This window comes from Canis aureus, chromosome 8 (genome assembly GCF_053574225.1).
Source record: "Canis aureus isolate CA01 chromosome 8, VMU_Caureus_v.1.0, whole genome shotgun sequence".
Lineage (NCBI taxonomy): Eukaryota > Metazoa > Chordata > Mammalia > Carnivora > Canidae > Canis > Canis aureus.
Window position 1 is genome coordinate 33,826,630 of NC_135618.1, and position 24,768 is coordinate 33,851,397.

Here is a 24,768-nt window from a genome sequence, read left to right on the forward strand (position 1 = left end):
GTCAGAGGCATCTTTTCATTCTGTCTTGTTTTTTTTAGATTTTTTTTGGAGCCAGTTCTGTTTGAAGGACACCAAAAGTGACTTTGTGCAAGATACAGAATCATCTTTGCTAAAAGGAAGAAAAAGATTCCAGCTGTTCCGTTAGTTCCCACTTAGCTATACTCATCATTGAAAATCTAAGGGGATAATGACCCCAGATATGGAGTATCTGGAGCATAATTGATGCTGCATGAATATTTTGTTAAATGAATAAGTGAAAAAATAAACAAACTGATGGTTTTAAGTTACATACCTGGAGGAGAAGGTGATACTTTAAAACACGCTGCATAGGAACCACAAGCAAATCTCGAAGAGTGAATTTTCCATTATTTGCTCTTTTGGAACATTCCTAATGAAATGTTTTTTAAAAACTTTTTTTAAAACTTTGTTAGTTTTATCAAAGGGAGTCATGAAGGAAACATTAAAAGATGTCGAGGCCATAAACAAAACTGTTATATAATAAACATCCTGTTATTTTTCTTCTTAATAATCCTTTCTGAAAATAAAAAGTATTTAATCAAAAACCAAAAAAACAAACTTTGTAGCATTTCAACTCTAAAATGAATCATTAAGTAGAACTACATTAGCATGAAATTTATTTTCTCTAATGGCCCTCTAGGATCTTCTTCTACTAACCCTTCTAGCTCTACCTTCTACTAGTTACCCATAGTAGATGGGCCAGGCATCAAGAAAAATGATACTCCTCAAACTGGCCATGTGCCTTCCCCACTGGCATGTCTTCGTTCATTCTGTTCTTTCCAACCATCATGTGCTTTGTCCATTTTCCAAAAAAAATCCATCCTTTTCAAAAACTATACATCAAGGCCTTTTGTGATAATCCCAATCAAAACTGTGTTTCCTCTCTGTGCCTTGTGTGCATTTTAACTGTTGTTGTATGCATATCTTCCCCAATATATCTTATATAGCTTTAAGAATCTAGTCTTGCTTAATAAGTATTTGTGAAACTGAATGAAATGGAATGATCAATTCTAAAAATTTGCTAAAGTATAAACCTACTATTGGATTCAAAGTTTCAAAAGCCTCATTAAAAAAAAAAAAACTCACATTCTCCTTCTTCAAAAGTTTATCTAAAAATAGTATTGACTTGCGTTCTTTTGACATTACCTAGGACTTTGAGGAAAGTACTTGGAAGTATCAAAGAATGAATTTAAATCAAGGCTTGACTGCGTGACCTTGAACAAGTTGCTTTTTCTGATTTTACTGTTTTGCACACATTTGTGATCAAATTTTAAAAAATAACAAAGTTCCATAAAATTGTTAGTTAGAAACTAAGTCCAAACCCTCAAACAACTGCACATCCCAGAACAAGGAATTTTCCAGTTCATAGAAAGAGTTGCATTCAAGAAAATATTGCTTTGTTCATAAGTTTGTTTCGTCTTTGCCTACACTTAGCTTTTTGGCACATGGAAAGATATATTATCAGGAGCTATAAAGTAAACTCCATTAGCTCTAATGACCATAGTGACTTAATGAGTATTTGATTACAGGTCTTAAGCAAGAACTGGGGACATCTGGACATGTTAGCTCATGTCTTGTCAATTGCTGCAGTTCACTAGGAAGAATAACTATTTCAACTGATCTCTTGCTTCTACAGATTGTAGAGAGTTCTGGATCATGGATCTCAAATAGGAGGTTAAGCTGTTAAGATTATTGTAATGAATGAGTCTCATCTCCCTAGCTGCATTTTAAGCTCCGTGGAACTGAGGTTATATCTTACACTTCATGTATATACATGCCATTTTAGCAGTGTTAGGGAGAGAAATGCTATACATTTAAAATTCACTTTGTCATGCTATAGAAGTCAGTTTAAAACTGCTGGGGAAATAATTAATTCTTTGAAGTTCTTCGAAGTTACAGTCTCAGGAAGCAAAAAAAAACTAACATTGCTGGCATTTCCTATAACAAGGGGCAGTCTGAGTCTGAGATGTAAAATGCTTATTAGTATTGAAAGTAAATAAAGGGTAGAAATGAGTCTTCCAAAACATCCAGTCACATGCTTAGCTGAACTCCAATTCTACCTGAGAAGAAACTAAACAGAATAGAGATGAGCCAGCTTACAGGACAAGATAAAGAGACTCTGTTACCTTTGCCCTATGTTATCTTGGTTCCAAAGTAGAGAAGAAAAAAGACAAAAATCAGTAAGAGCAAAAACAACCAAACAACTGAAGACATGAGGAGCCTGGGTGGCTTGGTCAGTTAAGCTTCAGATTCTGGATTTCGGCTCAAGTCATGATCTCAGGGTCATGGATCCTGCCTAAGATTCTCTCTCTCCCCATTCCCTCTGCTCCTCCTCCCATTCACGCGCACTGTCTCTCAAAAATAAAAAATAAGAAACTGAAGACATGAAGGGGGCAGACACATGGAGAATAGGGCAGCTTTCCCTTTATCATGCCAGGAGTTGCAGAGGACAGTCCCAGCAAAGAGTATCTGTTGAGGTGTTACAGTGTCTATCAAATACTTGCAGATCAGGGCCTTGGTCAAGAGTAGTGACTTTTCAGGCCAAAAAGGACAGCCAGCAGCTTCTTGCCCTGAGCCTTTCAAACTCAGCCTCAGGTTCCCTCTTTCCCTCAGATGGATAGTGATCGCACGAACTATGTTCCTAGAGTCCCAGAGTACGTCATAGGCAGGCCTTTGACAAGGACTCTGAAGGAAAGGAGAGGAACACCCAAACAATGCTGAGAATAAGGGAGATTTGATTGACAACATGCAGACTCCTATCCTGAGCCAGAGTTTCATATCTTTGTTTAAAAATAAAAACAAAAAAGACTGCTCTAATGGTAGCTCTGTTAGGAACTAGTTGTGTAAGTTGTACAGTTTTATCTTACCATCACAATTCAATTTGAGTCAAGGTAGCTTACAGCTTTATACTTCTGAGACTCTATTCTCCCAAGAGAAGCAGGAACCCTTTACACTAGCAGGGTTTGTGATGTTATTTCGTGGTGACTCAAGTCACCTGCAAACATTAAGTCTGCATCATCAGATCACTGTGAGAAGTAAGGGCGAAGGTCCGTGACAGAGAGCTAGCACAGTCACTCAATAGCCTACTAGATATGGAAACCTCCTAACCAATGGTTCCCTGTTGTGGGAGTTATGAAGTCATACCAAATATGCTAAAAACAATGAAAGAGTTCTAATTTGAAAATCATGTGCCTCATTTTTTCCCCTTTCATCACCTGATTTCACTGCTAAATTGGACAAAGACAGCAAAGGGGACACTAGAGAGTAAACTAAGCCAAACACAGCCATTTAAGAGTTGACTGTGTATCTCTACCCAATATTTAAGAAAATTCAAACATATGGATAATATATTTGGGATGATAATTCATATAACATAAATAAACTTTTACAAATGTTCTTTGAAAGTACAAACACTTCTTGTGAAAAAGAAGGAAAAAGGATATACATTTATAAAAAATTACACGATTTCCAGATTTATTTCCCATTGCTCCCACGTGTTCTGTTTATTCTGGTCTACTCTCATTTCTCAAACTTTCCCAACTCATCTGGTCAGTCATGCTTATCTGGGAGAATGCTCTCCATGGACTCTCCACTGTCAAGACTTACCCCATTCTTCCGTAAGCTAATTCAAATACTACCTCTTCAGAGAAACCTCCTGCATTCTACCTGTACTGAAGCGATCAATCTTACTCACGGAGCCTTACTACTGCTGATCACATACGACTTAATCATAGTTGTGCCTGTTTCATCTTCCCTCTTATGGGCAATATCCATCCATGCCCTTTTTATACGCCTGTTCGTAAACATTTAAATCTACATGTACGTTATCTTCCATATATCTTACTTATTATCTTGTGCCTCTTTCTACCTAGGTGACCTTGGGCAAATTACTCATAATCTCTCTGAACCTCATCCATAAGGGAAGAAAATTAACTGCGTATCTCTCACAGAGTCATAAGGATCTAACTAGATAATGCATGTAAAACATAGAGCCATAAGTCGTAGATTTTACTGTTATATTATCATTGTATTATTTCATAGAGTTAGCTATTAAAATATTTTATAAAGTTGATATAAAATTATATTTAGAATACATAGGGAAATTTATTATTGCACTGATCTTGAATTTTTATTTTTTATTCTTATTCTTTTTTTGGTTGAGTATGTTTCATTAGTTTCAGGTGTACAACTTAGTGATTTGACAAGTTTATACATGATGCTATGTTCACTGCAAGTATAGCTACCATCTGTCTCATTATATTGCTATTACAAAATCACTGACTGCATTCCTTATGCTGTGCTTTTATTTCCATGAATTATTTATTCCATAACTGGAAGCCTGTATCTCCCTCTCCCCTTCACCCATTTGCCCATCCCCCACCTCTTTCCCCTTGCTTTTAGGTGTATCTTTATTTCATAAACAAAAAATAAACAGGTACCTCTAATTTCAGTTTTACATCTTCTTTTGTCTTAGAAATGTTATCTAAACTAGATATGGCCGACTCCACTCCACTGCAGTACTGTCCATAAATAACCAACCTGAAAAGGAAAAAGAGAAATTTGTAGGACAAAAAAGCAAGAATAAAGTGGAAGGGGAAGAAGCATAATTCCCATCTATTTAAAACCATAGTTAGGGGGAATCAGAGCAAATCTCACTTGTCCTGTGTCTCTACCTGCCTATGTGACCCTTGGCAAACGACTTACAATCTCTCCGAGCCTCCGCTTTCTCATTTCTTCTAAACACATACCACATGTACAATCACAGAATAGGGGTCACTCATATTATGCTATTAAAGGGCTAATTTTTATTTCTAAGTTTTAATGGGATTGATGCCATGTATATTTTTAGAGCAGGTAAATTTTACAAACCGGCTTAATGACTTAATGTTGAGTACACATGAATATCACAAAACCAAAATTAAGAGTGTCTGTTCTATGTTCCTATTAAAGATCAACTTTTGACTGTTTATGCACACTCAGGAACAGTTTTACTTTATACTACAATTTTATTTAATCACTACTCATGACTCTACTCATTAACAAACCTCCTACTCTTTCCTGCTTTTTTAATTAAGGAAAACACATTATCTGAAAATTGGGAATGGATGAGAGGCCCGAATTGTGCTGGATGGAAGATAATTCGTACTGCATGGAGTCTGAGGCCACTTCAGGAAGGGTAGATCTGGAGTGATATAAATATTTTACAAAGAGGTTGGGTAATTTATTGTCCCCTTCAACTCTCCATTGAGGGCAAAAAAACTGCTAATGAGTTCATGTTTATCTAACTTGTTGATGCAAAGCAATTCATTAGCTAGTACTAAGTCAGTACTAGGAACTGCAGTGCTTGATTTAAAAAGAGAGAACGATATTTTAAGGGAAATTCCTCGGTACTTTAACTCACATGAGTTGTTCAGAAGATTTTTTTTTTCAGACTTAGAAAGGGAAACTGCCTCAAAGAGAGAATTATAAAATATGGGAGTGGGAACAAGCACTAGGCACCACCTAATCTACCCCTAACATTTAAAGATGAAGAAAAGGAGGCTGAGAGAATTAAAACGAATTCCTAAAAACTAACTACAGAACTCAGAGGTAAAGGGTCTGTAAAAGAACCTGAACCTTCTGACTTGGCCATGCAAAACTCTGGATCCTTTCTTTTTTCCTCCTTTTTCTTGACACACATAGAGAACTCAAACTATTGCCCATAAACAGCCCCATGTTCTAATTACTACTCAGGTGGTATCTTAATGGACAGTAGGAATAGCTGTTTATGAGCAATTTTAATGCTAACCCTCACTGTAATCACAAATTGATAGCCACAAAATTTGGAAGTTAGCAGGTACCTTTCCTTGTAGTTAATGAAAACTTGATACAAGTTCTGGTCATTTTTATTTACAATGGAATCATGAATTTCTTGCATTAGGTTCCGATGAACTTTTACAAGTTCCTTAGGAAAGAAAAGAAAAAAAGAAATCAAAGGAAATTAGAAATCAGGATCCTCCCCAGCAAAAAACCAACCACACCCCAAACCTAAAATCCCTATGATTTCCTAGACTTGTCATTCAAGGATATGCTGAATGCCCTCAACACATAAACCTGCTATTACAGATAAGCAGAGGAGGAAACAGAGGAGGGGGAAGGGAGGAGAGGGAGGGGAGAAAAAAGAGAAAGGAGAAAGGAGAGAAGGGGAGGGAATAGTAGAGAGAGACAGGCCAAGTACACAGAAAACAGCAGCTTCAGACTGGACTTGAATCGTCAGTGTCCTGTGGTGGGAGAAATTATCTCACTACTTATTAAAGGGTAATTTATTCCTTGTATAAAAATATGTACAGCTTCTTTTCATTATAATCACTTTAATTTTTTAAATAAAACTATCCAAGTGCTTAATGTTTTATTGATGGAATAAAGTAATGATTCATGTCCTTGGGACATAAAAATGTAGATTTGCACTCTGGTCAATTAGTGGCATCCTGGTGCTAAGCTAACAATAATCACACTAAATTACTTGAAACCAGACAACTAATGGCATAAATAAAGTGCAGATAAATTGTACTGGGCAGTTTACTAGAGCAACTCAGAAGTCAGAATTTCACCTTTTTCCTGATAAGCAAGTAATTTTCAGTAAGGCAGTAAATACATGTCAGAGCCAGGAAATGAGGAAATTCTAACTAAGGTGCCAACGCTCCCATTATCTTTTCCTTGTACCCTGGTGCAGATACTGACTTCACAGCATGCCCTTTCCTTAGCAGGGTGGAGAGGAACCAGGAATATGTTTACCCTGTCATTTTATTGAGGAGTAGGGAAAAGCTGTAAGATTAAGGACTGTCATATGGGTCCTATGTTACACTGTCCGTCTTATAGTGATTCAAGATCCTCCTCTTCCAACAGTGTGTGGTTTGCTTCACGCTAAATGTTGATCTGATAGTGTTACTTTTTTTCTTCCTGCTATGCTATGAACCAAAAAGAATATCTTCGTCTGGCCCAAATCAGGGACGAGGACAATAGCCAGCTAACTGACTGATACACATCAACGCTGAACATAACAGAACCAAAATAGTAGGGAACTTTCATGTAAAATGAGCAAGCTTGTGCACAAAAGCTATATATTAAAATCCAAACCAGTTTTAGGGATTTAGGAACTTGAATCTTGCCTAGTATGACCTCAGTTGGCACAGCATTTGGTTTGTTTCAATGCTTCTAGGTAACTATCCTTTAAGATTATAAGATAATCCTAAGGGGCTCTGAAATTCAAAATGCGTACATAAATGTGAAAAAAAAGCTCCTCACCTCTAACTGCTAAAACGGACTTTCAAATCCTGAAACAGTAGTGTATTTCAGAAATGGGAGTTAAGGTTAGTACAATTGGAAGCAGAAGCAGAAACCACCACAGAACAGAGGCCAGGGAAGTGGAGGAAACTGATGCCCTCAAGACAGTGCCTACAGGATGGGGTTGAAGGGCTGCAGTAGCAATAGATCAGGGAGTGGGGCCTAAGTGGGCTCCCACAAGACAAAGAGAGAGTGGTACCAGGGATTCTTTAACTCAGACTACCTCTTCCTGACAAGCAGTTAAGGATATACATGAATCTTATCCATGTGTGTTCAGCTTGCATTTTGATTGATTTTGGTTGAAGATAGGACATATCCTTTATTTCTACAAAATAAGGATATAAGAACTCAGGAGGCAAAAAATAGAGTTAAGATTCTTAAAGAATACAGGAAAATGTTAAAATAAAAATCTGGAACCCAATAAGATGGAGATTTTATAGAAGTATATCACAATTTTAGCTAGCATATTTTTACTTACAGGAATGTTGATGAATACGGAATCAAATTCTGCTGCTGTCAGAAATCTTTTCAGTGGTGCCATGAAATACTACAAGGATAGAACAGACAAGTAATGATTAAGCACGACTTATCCTGATAATAGTTTTTCATCAACAAAGAATATATATTAAAAGTATGTATTAAAAGTCAACTGTTTATCCATATGATGAATACCAAGAAAAAAGCAGAAACTATTTTCTCTATCTTAAAGATTTTATACCTGAATAGAGATGTAAAGACAAAGTTGAAGTATAGAATAAAAGGTTTTGGCAATAAATACCTGTGAAAGTAAGAAAAAAAGAACACTATTGCCTGAACTGGCAAAATATATATATATATATATATATATATATTTTTTTTTTTTTTTTTGTATTTTGGAGATACAGGACTAATACTAAATATCCCTCAAATGCCTTATGGAGATTCTAGATCCTGAGATCAATTATCTACTTGTGTAATTTATGATCATCCCCTTCAATCCTTGAGAATTTTAGTTCTTGGCTTGCCATATCTCTTTCTATTAACACTCCAATGTCCATTCCTGGCAATCTCAGTATTTGTGCAGATGATCCTTCCAATAGCCTGGCCTTTCAGTTTCTTGACTTCCAGTAGTCTTGTGTTCCATCCTAGCTCAGGTCCCTATTCTGGTGGTCATAACCCAAGACCTTCTCATTATCAACAACTGAAATCCTCTATAGAATTAATTTCAGCCGGGGATCCCTGGGTGGCGCAGCGGTTTAGCGCCTGCCTTTGGCCCAGGGCGTGATCCTGGAGTCCCGGGATTGAGTCCCACGTCGGGCTCCCGGCATGGAGCCTGCCTCTCCCTCCTCCTGTGTCCCTTCCTCCCTTCCTCCCTTCCTCCCTTCTTTCTTTCCTTTCTTTCCTTTCTTTCCTTTCTTTCCTTTCTTTCTTTCTTCTTTCTTCTTTCTTTCTTTCTTTCCTTCTTTCCTTCTTTCCTTCTTTCTTTCCTTCTTTCCTTCTTTCCTTCTTTCTTTCCTTCTTTCCTTCTTTCCTTCTTTCCTTCTTTCTTTCTTTCTTTCCTTCCTTCCTTCCTTTTCTTTCTTTCTTTCTTTCTTTCTTTCTTTCTTTCTTTCTCTCTCTCTCTCTCTCTCTCTCTCATAAATAAATAAATCTTAAAAAAAAAAAAGAATTAATTTCAGCCAATCAATTCTCTGACCACAACCTCCTACCTTTACAGCTCGTTCCTGCATGGAATTCTTCAACCTCAGTGGATCTGCTAATCCACTGAACATCCTGGGTCTCTCAAGTCCTCACTTCTGTCCCTACTCAGTTTACATTCAGTAAACCATCATCAGAATCTCTTCCTTGCATATACCCTTACCCTCTACTCTCCTCCTTCCACTCTGCTTTTCTGGAAGAAGAAAAACCCTAGTTAAATCTACAAGCCTGGTTGTACCCGTACCTAAGAAGTTAAACATGAACTAGATTGACAGTCTAATTTACAATTGAGCCTGTGATACTGCATGATCCTAATACATTTCCCTAGCCAATTTACTCCCACCCCTCTCCCAAACAACTTTTCCACACCTTCAGCTCTTTTCCTAAATGGTCAAAATTTTCTCCTGGTTCTCATTTTCCTGACCCCTAAATATGGAAGTTGCCAGAGGTGGCCTCAAGCCTCTCCTCTATCAGCATTCATTTCCTAGATGAATTCATTCAGTACTACGGCCTTAGATTCCACTGCATAATGATAACAGCCCAATATATTGGTCAGTTCAACTTTTCCCCTTATTGCCAGCCTCATATCTTTAACTCCTTCTTTAACACAGCCCCTTGGAAGCTAAGAGGTATTGCAAACTTAGTACATTACAACAGACTAGTGATTCCCAAAGCTGTCCTCATCTCAGTAATAATCTTCACCACTCATGCAGTTATTCATGCTATAAACCTAGCACTTTTGATTGCTCTCTTTCCCATATATCCTTCACCTAACTCATCTAATCCACTTGGCCCTACTTTCAACATTTATTCAGAATATGACCGTTTCTTAACAGCTCTACAAATACCACCATGTTCTATCAATCTATTTACTGCAATATCTTTCTAACTTTTCTCCCAAAAAGTCAGAACAAGCTGTGAAAAACTTACATTAGATCATGTCACTTCTTCTACTCACACATGCCAGCTTTGAGCTAGGTGTTCTCCATGTCCCCTACCTGATGTGGTGGCTCATCAGCTCTCTGCTCTCGCTGTTTCTACCACCTGGGCTACTGCTATTCCTTGAAACACACTGAACACGGTCTCATCCGAAGGCCTTTCTCCCAGAAACTGTCATCTCTGGGATGTTGGCATGACTTGCTCCCTTAATTCCCCCAGCTGCCTGCTTAAGTGTTATCTTATCACAGAGGCTGTCCATTATCACTTTACATAAAATACTATCCCATGTCCATCACTCTTTATCCTTTCCTTGATTTTTCTTAAAAAAATTTCTCACCACCTGGCACACTTATTTGCTTAAATTATAAACTATCCCATGAGAGAAACTATCATGAGAACCAGGGTTTTGCTGTCTTTCTTGCTATATCCTTAGGGTCTAACACAGTGCTATTTAGATGCTAAGAAACCAGCAGCTAGTTATGGAATGTATCAATCTGCTTTGAGATCTTTAAATCCAAAGTCCTACTGAAACTCAGAAAACACACACACAGTAGACACAGTAAGTTTAATATATTAACTATAAGATGAAGTACTTAGGCATCAAAAATAGTACCTGATAACTTACTTTTTCTATTGACTCCAATGTTTCTGTGTATTTTTCTTCTGTCTGCTTAATTTCTGCTAGGCAGCAACTTCGTATGTCATTTTCTGGACATTTCTGCAATTACAGTTATCAAAAAAATTATTTAAACATATGTTTTAATCTCTCTGGGAGTACATAGAAAGAGTTCAAAATCACTGATCTTAAGCTTTCCATTCTAATAAAATACATAACTAAAAGATATATTTATTGCATTACAAAATATCTGTTAAGATGTTGAACCATGTAAATGAGAAAGTTTTAAAAAATTAAAAATAAACGAGTATAGACATTCTATATTGAAAACATGTCTTTCCTTGTAAATGTCATTGAATCTAGAAACATCACATATGGTGTAATGTAGTTTTCTTAATGTACAGCATACTTTACAAGTGCTATAGAAATACCTGCAAAATAACAAAAGGATATTTGATAAATAGAAATATTAAGATACTTTTTTTTTTTTTTAAAGAATCAACATTTTGGTGTTTGGTTCTCCTACTAAGTGGAGGTAGTAGAGCCTAATATGAAGATCAAAGGTGTGAGGATACAAAGAACTGGGTTCAAGTACCAGTTTTTCTGTTATTAGCGTGTTATTGTGAACAAGTTACCTATTTTCTCTGTGTCTCAGTTTTCTCATCTACAAAAGAGAGAGAATCACAGTTCTAACCCCAAGGAACTGTAAATGAGGTAACCTGGTAAAGCACTTAGCCCCCTGAGGAGCACACAAGAAGGGCCTATGCATCTAAATTATCATTGCCTAACCATCCCATAGTCACAAGCCAACACTGTCAGTTGAATGGAGAGCTGCCCCTGGGAGATGCACTCAAGAATTTGCTGGTACCCAAAGCAGATGATAATTATAGGAGAAACAGATGATAATGTCACCTAAAAATACTCAGAATCCTGCCACAGGCAGCCTGTCAGCTCATACAGTGGGTTAGAGCGCATTCATTATGTTTCCCAAACAGACCAGGTAACTTGTTTCCATCCCACAGAAGCTACTGCTCTCTGTCTGGGGCACTGGACAACCCTCTAGCCTTTTATTAAAGGCAAGACTATAAAGAGAGCTGAGGAAATTCATTAAAGCACAGAAAAACCACCACTGAGCTGATGAAGAAAAAGCTTTTGTATAAAAAAAAAGATTCTAATTAATAAAAGCCTAAGCAACTCACCATTTTTTTTTCCAGATTACAGGTGAGAAAACAATTCAAAGTAATTCTTTCTCAATGTTTTAGATATTTTAATGGCAGATAAGACCTTTGTGGGCACATATTGACTATGGACGATATCGGAAACTAAGTTTATAAAACAATAAAAGTCCCAGAAGCCCTTTAGTGAAACAAAAGAAAAAATGCCTCTTCTTACACCCCTAACAAATATGAAGAAACATTCCCTAACATATATCTAATGCTACATCAAGTTTAAAGAAGCCTTAACTGCTTTGTTTAAAAAAGATTTCCTTTCATGATAATAAAATTTCATGATTCCCTGGAATAACGTTCTGTTGCTACTCTGCCACTATTTAGCTGGGTGACATATCATTTCACTCAGACTTGCATTCCTTACAAGTAAAATCCAAGGACAAGACCAGAGATTCCCTACAGTTGTTTTGAACTGTAAAATGTCATGTTTATGTATTTCCAAATGCAGTAAATCTTAATTATACAGTTGAAAACTAGCAAAAGTAAGAAGAAAAAAAAAACTTTGCAGTACAAGTTACATAAATAATCACATGAATCAGTCTTGCAAGGAATCAGTATCCTAATAAAACAACTCAAAGTAACTTAAAACATAAGGCAAGTGAGAGCCTACAGGTTGATGTGCTTCCTCTGCTTTCATCAAGTCCTCGTAGACTTCTCCACCTTCGTCCTCCCCATAAACACAGTCGTAGAGACCTTCTTCATCATCCACGTGCGTTTCACTAAAACAAAGGGTATGATACTTCGGTCATTTTCTATTATGCAGTAAATGCAATAGCTACAGCCTAGTAGGAAATCCAGAGAGGAAATAAAACGGGATTCACAGAAAGAGCAAAAGGTTTTACAGTTCTTTCCCTCCTAACCAGAACAATGCCCAAAAACGGAATCCACCAATGACGGCAGTGACAACATGCCCTGGTATTTCCTATGTACATGCACACAGATGATCACTCGGCACACATGATCTCATGTGGTTGGCTCATGCCCAGTATTCACTGTGTTATCAAGCAGGCATTATTATTTAATCCATTGTAGAGATAAAGTAGTTGAAGAGAACTAAAGGTTATTTATTCGACTTGCCTGTGAAAACACAGCTAGTCCATGGCAGACCTGGATTTAAAACTGAGTCTGTCTTATGTTCTAAATGTTTTAATCACTCTATCCTACTGCCCTCATTTTTCCTATGGTAAGGCCTGGGATTGATCATTTAGATTAATGGGTATAAAGTGGGAAAGACGGGAGAGCTGAGGAGGATCTCAGAGTTTATAAATGGTCTTTTAAAAGCATCAATTTCTGCAGGGTTATTACTGCCAATACCTAACACAGTGGTTTTCCAACCATGCTCCTTCCAGCCCACTCAGAGGGTCTCCACAGGTTCCCCTGTTCAGCCAGATTCTACCATGATCTGTTTTGTCTGGATTCTGCTTAAAGAAACGATCCCAAGCCCACAAGGCATTTTTAAATACCATTTGTAATCTGCTGGCCTCCTGACAGATGAAAACCATCTCTATTTTTAAAGTTCCCATGAGCACTTAACCAGTAACTGATGGATATATCTTCCCTAAACCCTTTGTAGGACATCAAAAACCCATTCAGTCAAAATAGAAATAGCTTATTCCACCTATCACATGTTCTGTTACTACTCCTTAAGTTCTTCCTTTTAGCTCAAGATTTCTATAAATAGCCTCTATTACTAATAATCCAAAAGAATCAATATTTAAAAATTTAGACACATTAGAAAGAAGCATTAACATTTTTCAGAAAAGGAATTCAACTCCTTCAGTACTACCAGCTCTTATCATCTTTTCTGGCCCTATGCATATAGAACATTATAAATTGATATGCACAAAACTAGAACACTGTAACTGTAAATGTCACTCTACAACTAGGGTCCTCTGTCTAGGTTTGTCATGAAGGATTATTTGGAAGCATTTGATAGGAATGAACTGTTTCAAAAACCCAGAAGAAAGAAAGGTGCCTTAAGGGAAAGTGACCTGCTGGTAACAAACCCTGCTTTGAGGAAAAACTCTGCTTTGAGAAAAATTTGTTCTAGAGTTAGCTGTCCATCCACTCACGCAACAGACATTTACCAAGAATCTACAGAAGTCCAGACTCTTTGGTGCTAAGAATGCTTGGATCAAGAAGATCCAAGGACTCACCCAGTCTAGTGTAGAAAACAGAGCAGATGAATGCAGAATGTAGAAGCCAGGGAAAGAGTAACTCTGACTAAGGAAGTCAGGGAAGGCTTCACAACAGATATTACATCTGAACTGGATCTTGAATTTATTTATCACCTTATTCAATAGATGTTTGCTAAATAAATACCACTATGTTCTAGGAGATATGGTTGCAGACTTGGCAGACAGAGTTGCTGCTGTCAGAGGTGAGGTACTCAGTGGAAAAAAGGGGAAAGAACATTCCAAACAAAAGACATCGACACGTGCAAAGGCAGAAGGTGTGAAAAGCCCAGCAATGTCAAGAGTGGTGTCCCATTCAGGCAACTCAATTGTGAGCCCCAGAGGGAAGAGCTAAAAATCAGCCTGTGAAAGGCGGTATACCCTGTAAGCTCAACCTCATGTGGGCATGTGGGATGCAAGAGGTTTTTATATAAGGGTAGAGTGGAGGCAACAAGAAGACATAAGTCCAGAAATGAAACCCTGTGGGTAAGAAATACTGACAGCCATAACTAAAGACAAATGAGGAGAGAAACAAAGAGACTTCAGAGACTGTGTCCGGTGCAGTCAACCAGACTTGGTGACCAATCAGAATTAGAGAGAGAGGGGAAAGGAGTGAAAGAAGCCACTCAGCTTCCTACTTTGTAAAACCAGGCAGATGGCAAGTCATTAGGCAATTCCAGAATTTCCATACTGAGGGGTTTAAGGAGGCAATCCAACTAGAGGACGGGAGTTGAACCAGTCTGAACACTTTCTAGAACCCATCAAAGGATAGGAAGATTTGATGAGTCCATGAGGGAGCAGAGTTAAGAAATTATGCCAGAACAGGCTCTGGAGCAGAGGGGATCCCATTCAATAAGAAGTTAGGCTGTGAAATCCATTTCTCTGCTACTCCTCTCTGCCAGCTCCATGGTCTCTGACCACCACCTCCACCTCTGGAAAAACATCTTGCTGAAGTGTTGCTTTTGACTATTTCCCATAAGAGTAGAGGTACATTCTGTATGAATACATACAGATTTTTCTTTTAGCATTGTAGGAGATAGTGCACCTAAAGTACAAGCAACAAGATCAAAAATAAACAAGGTGGACTACATCAAACTAGAAAGTTCCTGACAGCAAAAGAAACCATCAACAAAGGGAAAAGACAACCTATGTATGGAATGGGGGAAAAAAATGTTTACAAACCATCTATTTGATAAGGTGTTAGTATCCAAAATATTTGAAGAACTGATACAACTCATACAAAAACAACAAAATAACTCAATTAAAAAATAGGCAAAGAACCTAAATAGACATTTCTCCAAAGAATATATAGAACAGGACAACAGGTATGTGAAAAGACACTCAACATCACTAATCATTATGAAAACGCAACTTAAAACTCACGAGAAAAAAAAAAAAAAAACTCACGAGATATCACCCCATGCCTGTTAGAATGCCCACCATCAAAAGACAAGAGATAAATCTTAGCAAAGATGTGGAGAAAAGGGACCCCTTGTGCATTGTTGGTGGGACTGTATATGGGTGTAGTCACTGTGGAAAACAATATGGAAGTTCCTCAAAAAATTAAAAATAGAAATACCGTATGATCCAGGAATTACAGTTCTCGGAATATATCCAAAGGAAACAAAAACACTAACTCAAAGTGAGATCTGCACCATCATGTTCAGAATAGCATGACCAAAACATGAACACAACCTAAGTGACCACTGACGGATGAATGGATAAAGAAATTGTGATATGTATATACACACAATGGAATATGATTCAGTATTTCTACCATCTGCAATAACATCGATGGACCATGAGGGCATTATGCTGAGTGGAAATAAGACCAAGAAAGACAAACACTGTGTGATCTCACTTACATGTGGAATCTAAAAACAAAAAATAGGAGCACCTGGGTGGCTCAGTCGGTTAGGCATCTACCTTCAGCTCAGATCATGATCTCCAGGTCCTGGGAGCCCCATGTCAGGTTTCCCCCTCAGTGGGGAGCCTGCTTCTCCTTCTCCCTCTGCCTCTGCTTCTACCTCTGCCCCTCCCCCTGTTTGTGCTCTCTCACTCTGCCAAATAAATAAAATCTTACCAAAAAAAGGCAAAGCCCAGAAAACCTCATAGTAAAAGAGATCAGACTTGATATCAGAGATGGGGGATGGATAAGTGGGGGAAGGTCGTTAAAAGGTACAAACTTCTAGCAGTCAGGTAGATAAGGACTAGGGATCGAATGTATGACACAATGACTACAGCTAACACTGTGCACGGTATACAGAAAGTTGTTACAACAGTAAATCTTAAGAGTTCTCATTACAAGGAGAATTTCTTAAAATCTCTTTTTCTTTAATTGTATCTAGACAGAAGGAATAGAGGTTAGCTGACCCTACTGTGGTAATCATTTCATAATATATACAAATAATACCATTAGGCTGTATTCCTTAAACTTACTCAAGGATGTATGTCAATTATTTCTCAATAAGCTGGAAAAATGTCTTTAAAAAAGAATTGTAGGAGTGACACACATGCCTGTGTGTACGCAAGGATGAACACCCACACCCAAGATTGGGCTAAAATGCTTTGGTTTTGTTATTCAATCCCATACAAAGGAAGATTTTCTTGCTAAAAGTTTGATCAAGAATTTTTTTTTAAGATTTCATTTATTTATTTGACAGAGAGAGAGAGAGCACAAGCAGGGGGAGTGGCAGAGGGAGAGGGAGAAGTAGGCTCCCTGTTGAGCAGGAAGCCCAATGTGGGGCCCGATCCCAGGACCTGATCATGACCTGAGCTGAAGGTAGACACTTAACCAACTGAGCCACCCAGCACCCTACTCAAGAATTCCTGATCCACATAAAATGAAGTGGGGGCGGGGACTGGGGGAGAAGGGAAGGATGACTGATTCTTCACATGGTCAACAAACCAACAATAATCTATATTACTTTTTCTGTGTCCAGCTCATCTATATATGGGCATGACTGCACCCTGATCATAAATGTAGAAAAAGCAGACACTGTGCGGCCTAACCATCTCACATCCTTTGTTGCATCCTGTGTCTGTTTCTCTCCACATGAGAATGGAATGATCCCCTCTGCAGTAGGGAGCAGGCCAGTGTTGGTTCTAGGGGCTTCCTTCGGGGTGGTTTCACCCCCAAAAGTCCGAGTTAAGGATATGAGCCCAGAGATCATAACAAAGCTAAGACTGAAAATCCAGGTGTCATAGCAAACTCAGAAGCAAGCACTTGCAGAAATAACACCGTGTTTGGACCTTCCACCACCAGATGGAGACTTGAAACAGTCTGCATCTCCCAGAGCATGAGCAGGTGTCTCAGAGCAACTGACTCAGGAGCCCAGATTTCTCCAAATTTAGCAAGGGTTGCATTCTCACAGGATTTATCCTGACATCGACACAACATGATGAGGGCAAGCTATGAAACTTAGTAGGTGTAAACAATTGGTGGGGCTTAAAAAAAGAACGTAATAGCTCTAGAAATAATATACTCTTCTTAAGATTTTATTTTACTTACTTGAGAGAAAGAAAGTGAGTCTGAGTCAGGAGAAGGAACAAAGGGAGAGGGAGAGAGAAAGAATCTCAAACAGACTCTGTGCTGAGCATGGAGCCCAATGCAGGGCTTGATCTCACAACCCTGAGATCATGACCTGAGCTGAAATCAAGAGTCAGATGCTTGACCAACTGAACCACTCAGGCACCCCTAGAAATAATATATTCTTCTTAATATTTCAAAGGATTTGGTTATGTTACCAGTAACCTTACAGTCACTTTATGAAGACTGTAGCCAATTCAGTGAGATGATCAGTATGAATCTTGCTCGAAATCAGGTTTTAAGAACAGCTAAGAAACTGTCCTTCATCAACATTTAAAACATAAGACTTTGAGACCCATCCAAGTGCCACTTATTCTGGGATGGGCTGCTGGCCATCCTGCCAGCATTCTCCTCTGCTCTTCTACTGAAGTTCTTAGAGGGGCAATTTAGCCTGCTTCCAGGGGTCGAAACAGTGAGGAAGAGCCTCAGCTCTGGAGTAAGAACTGCATTCAAATCTATAGACTAAAATTTACTAGCTATATGACCTACAACAAGTTTCTTAGCTTTCCACGAGTCAGTTTTCTCCTTCATAAATTGGGATAATAGGAACAACCTCATCATGTTGTGATTAAGACACAAGGCAATGTGTTGAACATAGCACACAAACAGGCACTCAGTGAGCTCGTACGAATGATTAGACAGCTCAGGCCTGAAGCATAAGGCTGGCAAACAGGAGATGCTTAATGCAATTTTGCTTAATCATTCAGAAAACAAATATTTACCAAGGGCCTAGCATACACCAAATGCTATGTAAAGTTCTAGGAACAAGGTGAAGTTCCCTGGCCTCACAAAGCTGACCTTCTAAAGAGGAAATAGGGAAAAAAGGAAACAAACAAAGACTGTCTCAGGCAGTAGTGAGTGCCATAAAGCCACAGAGCAAGGTAAGGGGCCGGCAGCAATTTCAGATTAGTCAGGAAGGCCCGTCCACGGAGGGGCGTCAGAGGAAATGTTGGAACGGTGAGTGACCAGCCGTAAGGGCAGGAGGAGCAAATGCAAAGGTCCTACAGCAAGAACGAGCTTAGAGTGCTGGTGTATTAGGATGGATGAACAGATGAATTTCCACAGAACCTGAATCTCTTTTGGAGCATGATCTATTTCTTATTATAATTCTTTGCAAACATGCCTGATCTTTTTCATCAGTTCCTTAAGGGGTGGGGATCATTTTTTTTTTATATTTCTTTGTAATCTGCACAAGTCACTCAATCAGCAGAAAATAATCAGGTTCCCTGGCCTCACAAAGCTGACCTTCTAAAGAGGAAATAGGGAAAAAAGGAAACAAACAAAGACTGTCTCAGGCAGTAGTGAGTGCCATAAAGCCACAGAGCAAGGTAAGGGGCCGGCAGCAATTTCAGATTAGTCAGGAAGGCCCGTCCACGGAGGGGCGTCAGAGGAAATGTTGGAACGGTGAGTGACCAGCCGTAAGGGCAGGAGGAGCAAATGCAAAGGTCCTACAGCAAGAACGAGCTTAGAGTGCTGGTGTATTAGGATGGATGAACAGATGAATTTCCACAGAACCTGAATCTCTTTTGGAGCATGATCTATTTCTTATTATAATTCTTTGCAAACATGCCTGATCTTTTTCATCAGTTCCTTAAGGGGTGGGGATCATTTTTTTTTATATTTCTTTGTAATCTGCACAAGTCACTCAATCAGCAGAAAATAATCAGGTGCAAGGGCCTTTTGCCTCTCCTGACTCTTAAATAATAAAGCCCAAAAGGATTCTCTGTGCAAAACAAACAGCATCTAATGAAACTCCCAGAAGAACTCTAGCCCACACTCATCTCGTCTTTCCTTGAACTTTACAGACCATGCACTGCCCTGCCCTCAACTCCAGTAGCAGCTCTGCTTTCTTTGTCACTGGTTCCTTAACTGTCTAATTCTAATTTCACCCTCCACCTCTAGTATGTCTCTGAGAAACTCCCAATTTTTCCTTCATTGCCGTCTGTTTCCTCACTCGCCACAGGGAGTGGCATGGTGTGGGGCACGCAATAGGAACTAAAGTCAGATGAAGTACATTTTCTTGTGAAGCTTTCCATCACTAGTTTCAGGTGAATTCTTACACGTCTTAATCATTAAGCCACTTTTCTGCTTCAGAAAGCTATTTTAACATCCATGGTTAAAATCCATAAAGGATGCAAACATTGGCAGTGGTTTAATTTTGCTGAAGATGCCCAACGTACTCTATTAAATCAGGAAGGCCTTTGTAGATGTCTTCATCACTAACGCTCTCTTCTGTGGGGAAGGGCCTAGAAGAGAGAAAGGAAAAAAAAAAAAAAGATGAATAAGCAACCATTAGGCTAGGCATTTAGCTCTCACTAAATGCATAAGGTCAGCTGCTGGCACAGTGATTAGAGCAGTCATCATGTTTAACACAACGTCCCGGGCTTCTCCCAAAGTGCCCATCCTGTGGCCGTGAATGGGATCGCCCAGGGACACTGGCACCTGCTACTGCAAATTATGGGTAGCATTACCGGTGGTTGCTGCAGTCGCCAGAGCAGCTGTGGACATGCTAATATGCTCATCTGGCCACACACGGCTCACCTGCAGGCTCACCATGCAGCAGCCACTGTAGCTCCCAGTCCAGGAAACAGGCAGCCACCCAAGTGTCCCTGCCTTCAGCACTGTCTCTCTCCACTTATGGAAGCTGATCTGACAAAGAGTTTGGTAACAATCATCCTTGCATGACTCAGCCCACTAAATATAGATAAAAAATTATTTGAAGACCAAAATATCCATGCCCTTTATATACGATTATTGATTCTGGCAGACTTTTCTACTCGGACTTCAAAATATTTAAGGTGTAGTTTTTATTTTCATATATTAGACAAATGAGTGAACCCAGACCTTAGGGAGGGTAGGATGTTTTCTTTGTTCCCAATTAAAAGAAAAGCACTTTAATTGATCCCCTTTTCCTAGCCTTTGGCTTTTTTGCCTAATGTACTATGCACTCTTTTCATAATCCCAACATAATTCCCTAAATGCATATCTAACACAACCATAATTATACTATTGTGCCAGAAATTTTACTTTCTTTATATGCAGCCAGTGTCATGTTTCATAAAAATAAGAAGATCTATCAAAATAATAAATGAGCACTAAGTAATTGCTAAATAATTATATTCAATATATTGAAAAGCAGATTTTCGTATTTATGGATTAACTGAATACTTAAGACATTTAAGGAATTTACATTTTTCAAATAAATTAAAATGCATGAGAAATGCTGAAGTTTCAAAGTCTTTTTTTCCTTAAATTCAGGCACATTTGATTATACTCTTATACCAATGCAATCCATTATACAAAAATTTGAAAATACAGATAATAATTATTAAAAAGGAAAACTTTCTAATGTATATCCTTTCAGAATCAAAAATACATAAATACATAAAAATAGAATCCAGCTATTTCAAAATTTGTGGTTTACATGTAATGGCATAAAATATATACTAATATGGAAAGATGAATCATGTAGAGCAAATTATAAGGTGCTGGACACATATCCAGCCTTGAGATTACTTCTGTAGAAAGCTGCCAAATTCATAGCCCATTTCCAAGAACTGATCTGCAGGGTATCCTCCCTGGGGTCACTGTGCTGTATATCCAGGAATGGGCTGCCTGGACACAGCCAATCAGCTCTGTAACATGTGCTTATGTCTTCTCCCTTAAAATCTGAATGTAAGCTGGACACAGAAAAATGGAAGCAACAGAGGGAGAGACATGGCATCACAGAACTCCTAACGGCTGGAGATTGAAGTATGGAGCCCTGAAGAAACCAGACAAACAACGAAATCCATTCAATTTCCAGGCAGCCTAGCTGTATGGCTACTGAAACTGTTGCTCTGTTTTTCTAATGTTACTAAAATACAAACTTCTGAGTAGGTAGTATGTTAAAGAGAAAAAGCCCAACAAAACATACGTGTCTACATTTATTTCCGTGCTTACTGACTGCATAATACTCCACAGCATGGAGATGTCATAATTAACTTACTCGATTTACTTCCAAGTTTACTTCCAAGTCATAATTACTTACTCAATTTACTTCATTTAGTACTAATCCTTCAACACACAGCCTTGTATACATTTTATACTTGCTTGATTACTTTTTAAACTCCTAAAGTTGTGAGGTATTGTTATGGACTATAGGAAATAAATGTACAACAGCTTTTCAAGTATTTACTTGAGCATCTGTGGTTTTGTGATGAATCATATGTAATGAAATAAAATGTTGGAGGAAGTTAAGAAAACAAAGTACCCCATCAGTAAGTTAGTGCTGAACTGAGAATGATGTTTAGCCAATGTATCTTATTCAACTCTACAAATAAGGTTCTTATTTGCTCTATTAATTTCTAATGCGTATTAGGCACTTATACATCAGCCACTGTACATGCATGAATGAGACACGGTCCCTGCACGCAAAGTGTTTTTACTAACAGTAACCATTCAATAAGTAACCATTACATTGAAGGAATGGAACACATGAACCACAGAGAAATGAGCTTACCTGATTCCTGTGGCCAACGCTATCGGTGTGCGAGAAAGTCGTGACAGGGTTTCTATAACCTGAGAAAAAAGAAAAAGTGTTAATTGGACATGTGTTTAAGATAAGAATGTTTTTTGAAAATAGTTTTATAACCTAAGAGAAAAATGGCAGCAGAAACCTAAATTTGAGGACACCAACACAAAATACAGAAAAGGAAGAGCTGTTTCTGAGATTTATAACCACCTGGATTATTTATAATCATGTCCCTTTGTTAATTTTGTAACTCCACACAGATTACTAAACATCAGTTTTGCAGTTTCCTTATCACCAAAGCAAAGAGTTATGGTAATTCTAGAGGTCTTGTATCTCCACTTCTACAGAATCTGAAAGGTCTTGTAAAGCTGCACTATCCAAAACAGAAGCCACTGGCCACAGGAGCCTATTTAAATTTAAATTAATTAAAATTAAAATAACAAAAAATTAAGTTTCTTAGTTGTCAAGCCACATTTCAAAAGCTCAGTAGCCATATGTGGCTGGTGGCTACTGTACTGTACTACGCAGACATCAGACATTTCCACCATCACAGAGAGTCCTACTGGGTAGCACTGCTATATAGCTAAGTGGTTTAGAATGTGGGCTCTTTAGCCAGACCACAGTTCAAATCCTGGCTTTACCTTTCATTAGCCATATAACCTGAAGCAAATTGCTTAAGTTCCCTGGGCTTCGGTTTTCTTATCTGGATACTGCCTATAATCATAGGTAGCTTATTAATCATCTCAATGATTAAAATTAAAAATATAATACACGTATTTAAGTATTACTTATTTAAATGATAGCTATTCTTTATTGCCAACTTTAAGAAAATTACATTATAATTCTGAGTATTTGCAGAAAAAGAACTTCCTTAACCCTTGCTTACCTGTACATAACTTAAAGATTACTTATGAAGACTTCAGTACCTAAGCCCTGCTATAGTTTTAGCTTTTAAACCTAAGGATTTTACCCTCCCTTACCACTTTTATTTTTATTTATCTTTAAAGATTTTATTTGTTTATTCATGAGAGACACAGAGAGAAGCAGAGACAGGAAGAAGGAGAAATAGGCTCCCTGTGGGAAGCCCTATTAGGAACTCGACCCCAGGACCCCGGGATCACGACCTGAGCCAAAGGCAGATACTCAACCACTGAGCTACCCAGGCACCCCGGTTCCTTACCACTTTGGACCTAAGTTCATCTCTCTCAAAGACTCAGTGAGGAACCCTAAAAACTAAAATGTACTTTTCTTATGAAGCCTGTTTCTCCGGTAACCGATTTGATTTGTCCTAACTCTCAAAACTAAACAAAACTTAAAGAGGTTTTTCTATAAGGCCTATTCAGAACAAGGGGGGAAAAAATACAAAAATCTCCCTCTGAGCTGAGATGAACTGAAGAATTCAGTTCAAACACAGAAACATAATAGCGAGGTCTTCAGCACTCCACAGAAGTCTCATACAAGTATTAGCCTCATACCTATCTCTTGCCTACTTCAGGAGATAGTATTATTGCTTAAGTTATAAATGTACAGCTCTGGAGTAAGGATATGTGGTTAAGCTTTGGCTCATCAGATTTCAGCTAAGCTCACTTTTACTAGCCTCTATAAAATGTGGATAACAAAAACTACCAGCCTCATGGAGTTACTGCAAAAATTAAATGAGATAATGCTTAACTCAATAAATGTAAACTTTCATTATATAAAATTATCATTATATACAAATAAAATTTAATTGAAAGACTGCACAATTTCTTCCTGGTTTAACCTTGTGGAACATTTGAACTGAAAGCAAGACACAACCACCTAGATAAAACTAGATATCAATTAATTCCCCATACTAAAAATAAAAGTATCTTCAGTGAGTCTGTAAATTTAGAAGATCATGAATGAATAAATAAGTTTATCAATATAAATTGATTCAAAATAAAAATAACTATTTACTAAAATTCCAAAATTATGTATTACTGAGAGAAATGTCCAGCTTTTGGAAGATTCTGGAATAATCTGTGTAGTACTTAGACTCATGAATTAAAGATACTGTGCATTTCAGCATTAGCCTTATCCGGATGGGCACTGCGTTAAAGCTGTGGGGGGAAATCTGATTCTATTTTGCCCAATGGTCCCAGCATTACTCAGAAGAAAAACAGCAGTAACATTAGTATGATGTAATTTACTACTATGCTGTATTTTACATTTTAACAGAAATATGGTTTATTCTTGGGTATATTATCTATAATAACTAGGATATATATAAAGGTAAGAATGTATTTTGCATTCCTTTTCCCAGCAACAATCAGAACTATTCACTCACTACCCATTCCCATTCAAGACTGCAGTTTGGTTTTTTTTTTGGTATAATAAATTATCCACCAGAGGGAGCTAGAAGATAGTATATTATCACTTTGGTCCTACATTAAATGTGTCTTATGAAGTACAAACATTTCTGAAATTCAACAAGATGAAACCAATTCCTATTATTTATTTAAAACCATTACTTATTACCATTCAGTAATAGAAAAATAATGAAGGTTCAGATTCAGTGGATGAAAAGGATGGAAGAATAATGTGTAGCATGTCTTAAAGTGACTCTCTCAGGACAATCTCTCAATTTTGTGTCTATCCAATTGTACATCCATTAACTCTAAGTTTAGCCAAAGCAAATAAGACTGTTTAGTCAATGTAGTGTTTTTAGA

At 38.0% G+C, this 24,768-nt stretch overlaps 1 protein-coding gene across 4 annotated transcripts in view; it reads right to left on the reverse strand.

The window, feature by feature from the left end:
• The window catches only part of VAV3 (vav guanine nucleotide exchange factor 3), a 352,499-nt gene that overhangs the window by 179,256 nt on the left and 148,475 nt on the right, over nt 1-24,768 (reverse strand). For all 4 annotated transcript variants that reach the window (XM_077905669.1, XM_077905668.1, XM_077905667.1 and 1 more), the window contains exons 3-10: nt 22,067-22,125; nt 19,746-19,811; nt 12,413-12,521; nt 10,583-10,675; nt 7,820-7,888; nt 5,859-5,962; nt 4,458-4,557; nt 293-388 (exon numbers count right to left, since the gene is read on the reverse strand). In XM_077905669.1, coding sequence (XP_077761795.1) covers nt 293-388; nt 4,458-4,557; nt 5,859-5,962; nt 7,820-7,888; nt 10,583-10,675; nt 12,413-12,521; nt 19,746-19,811; nt 22,067-22,125 — 696 coding nt within the window. The remainder of the gene's footprint in view (nt 1-292; nt 389-4,457; nt 4,558-5,858; nt 5,963-7,819; nt 7,889-10,582; nt 10,676-12,412; nt 12,522-19,745; nt 19,812-22,066; nt 22,126-24,768) is intronic.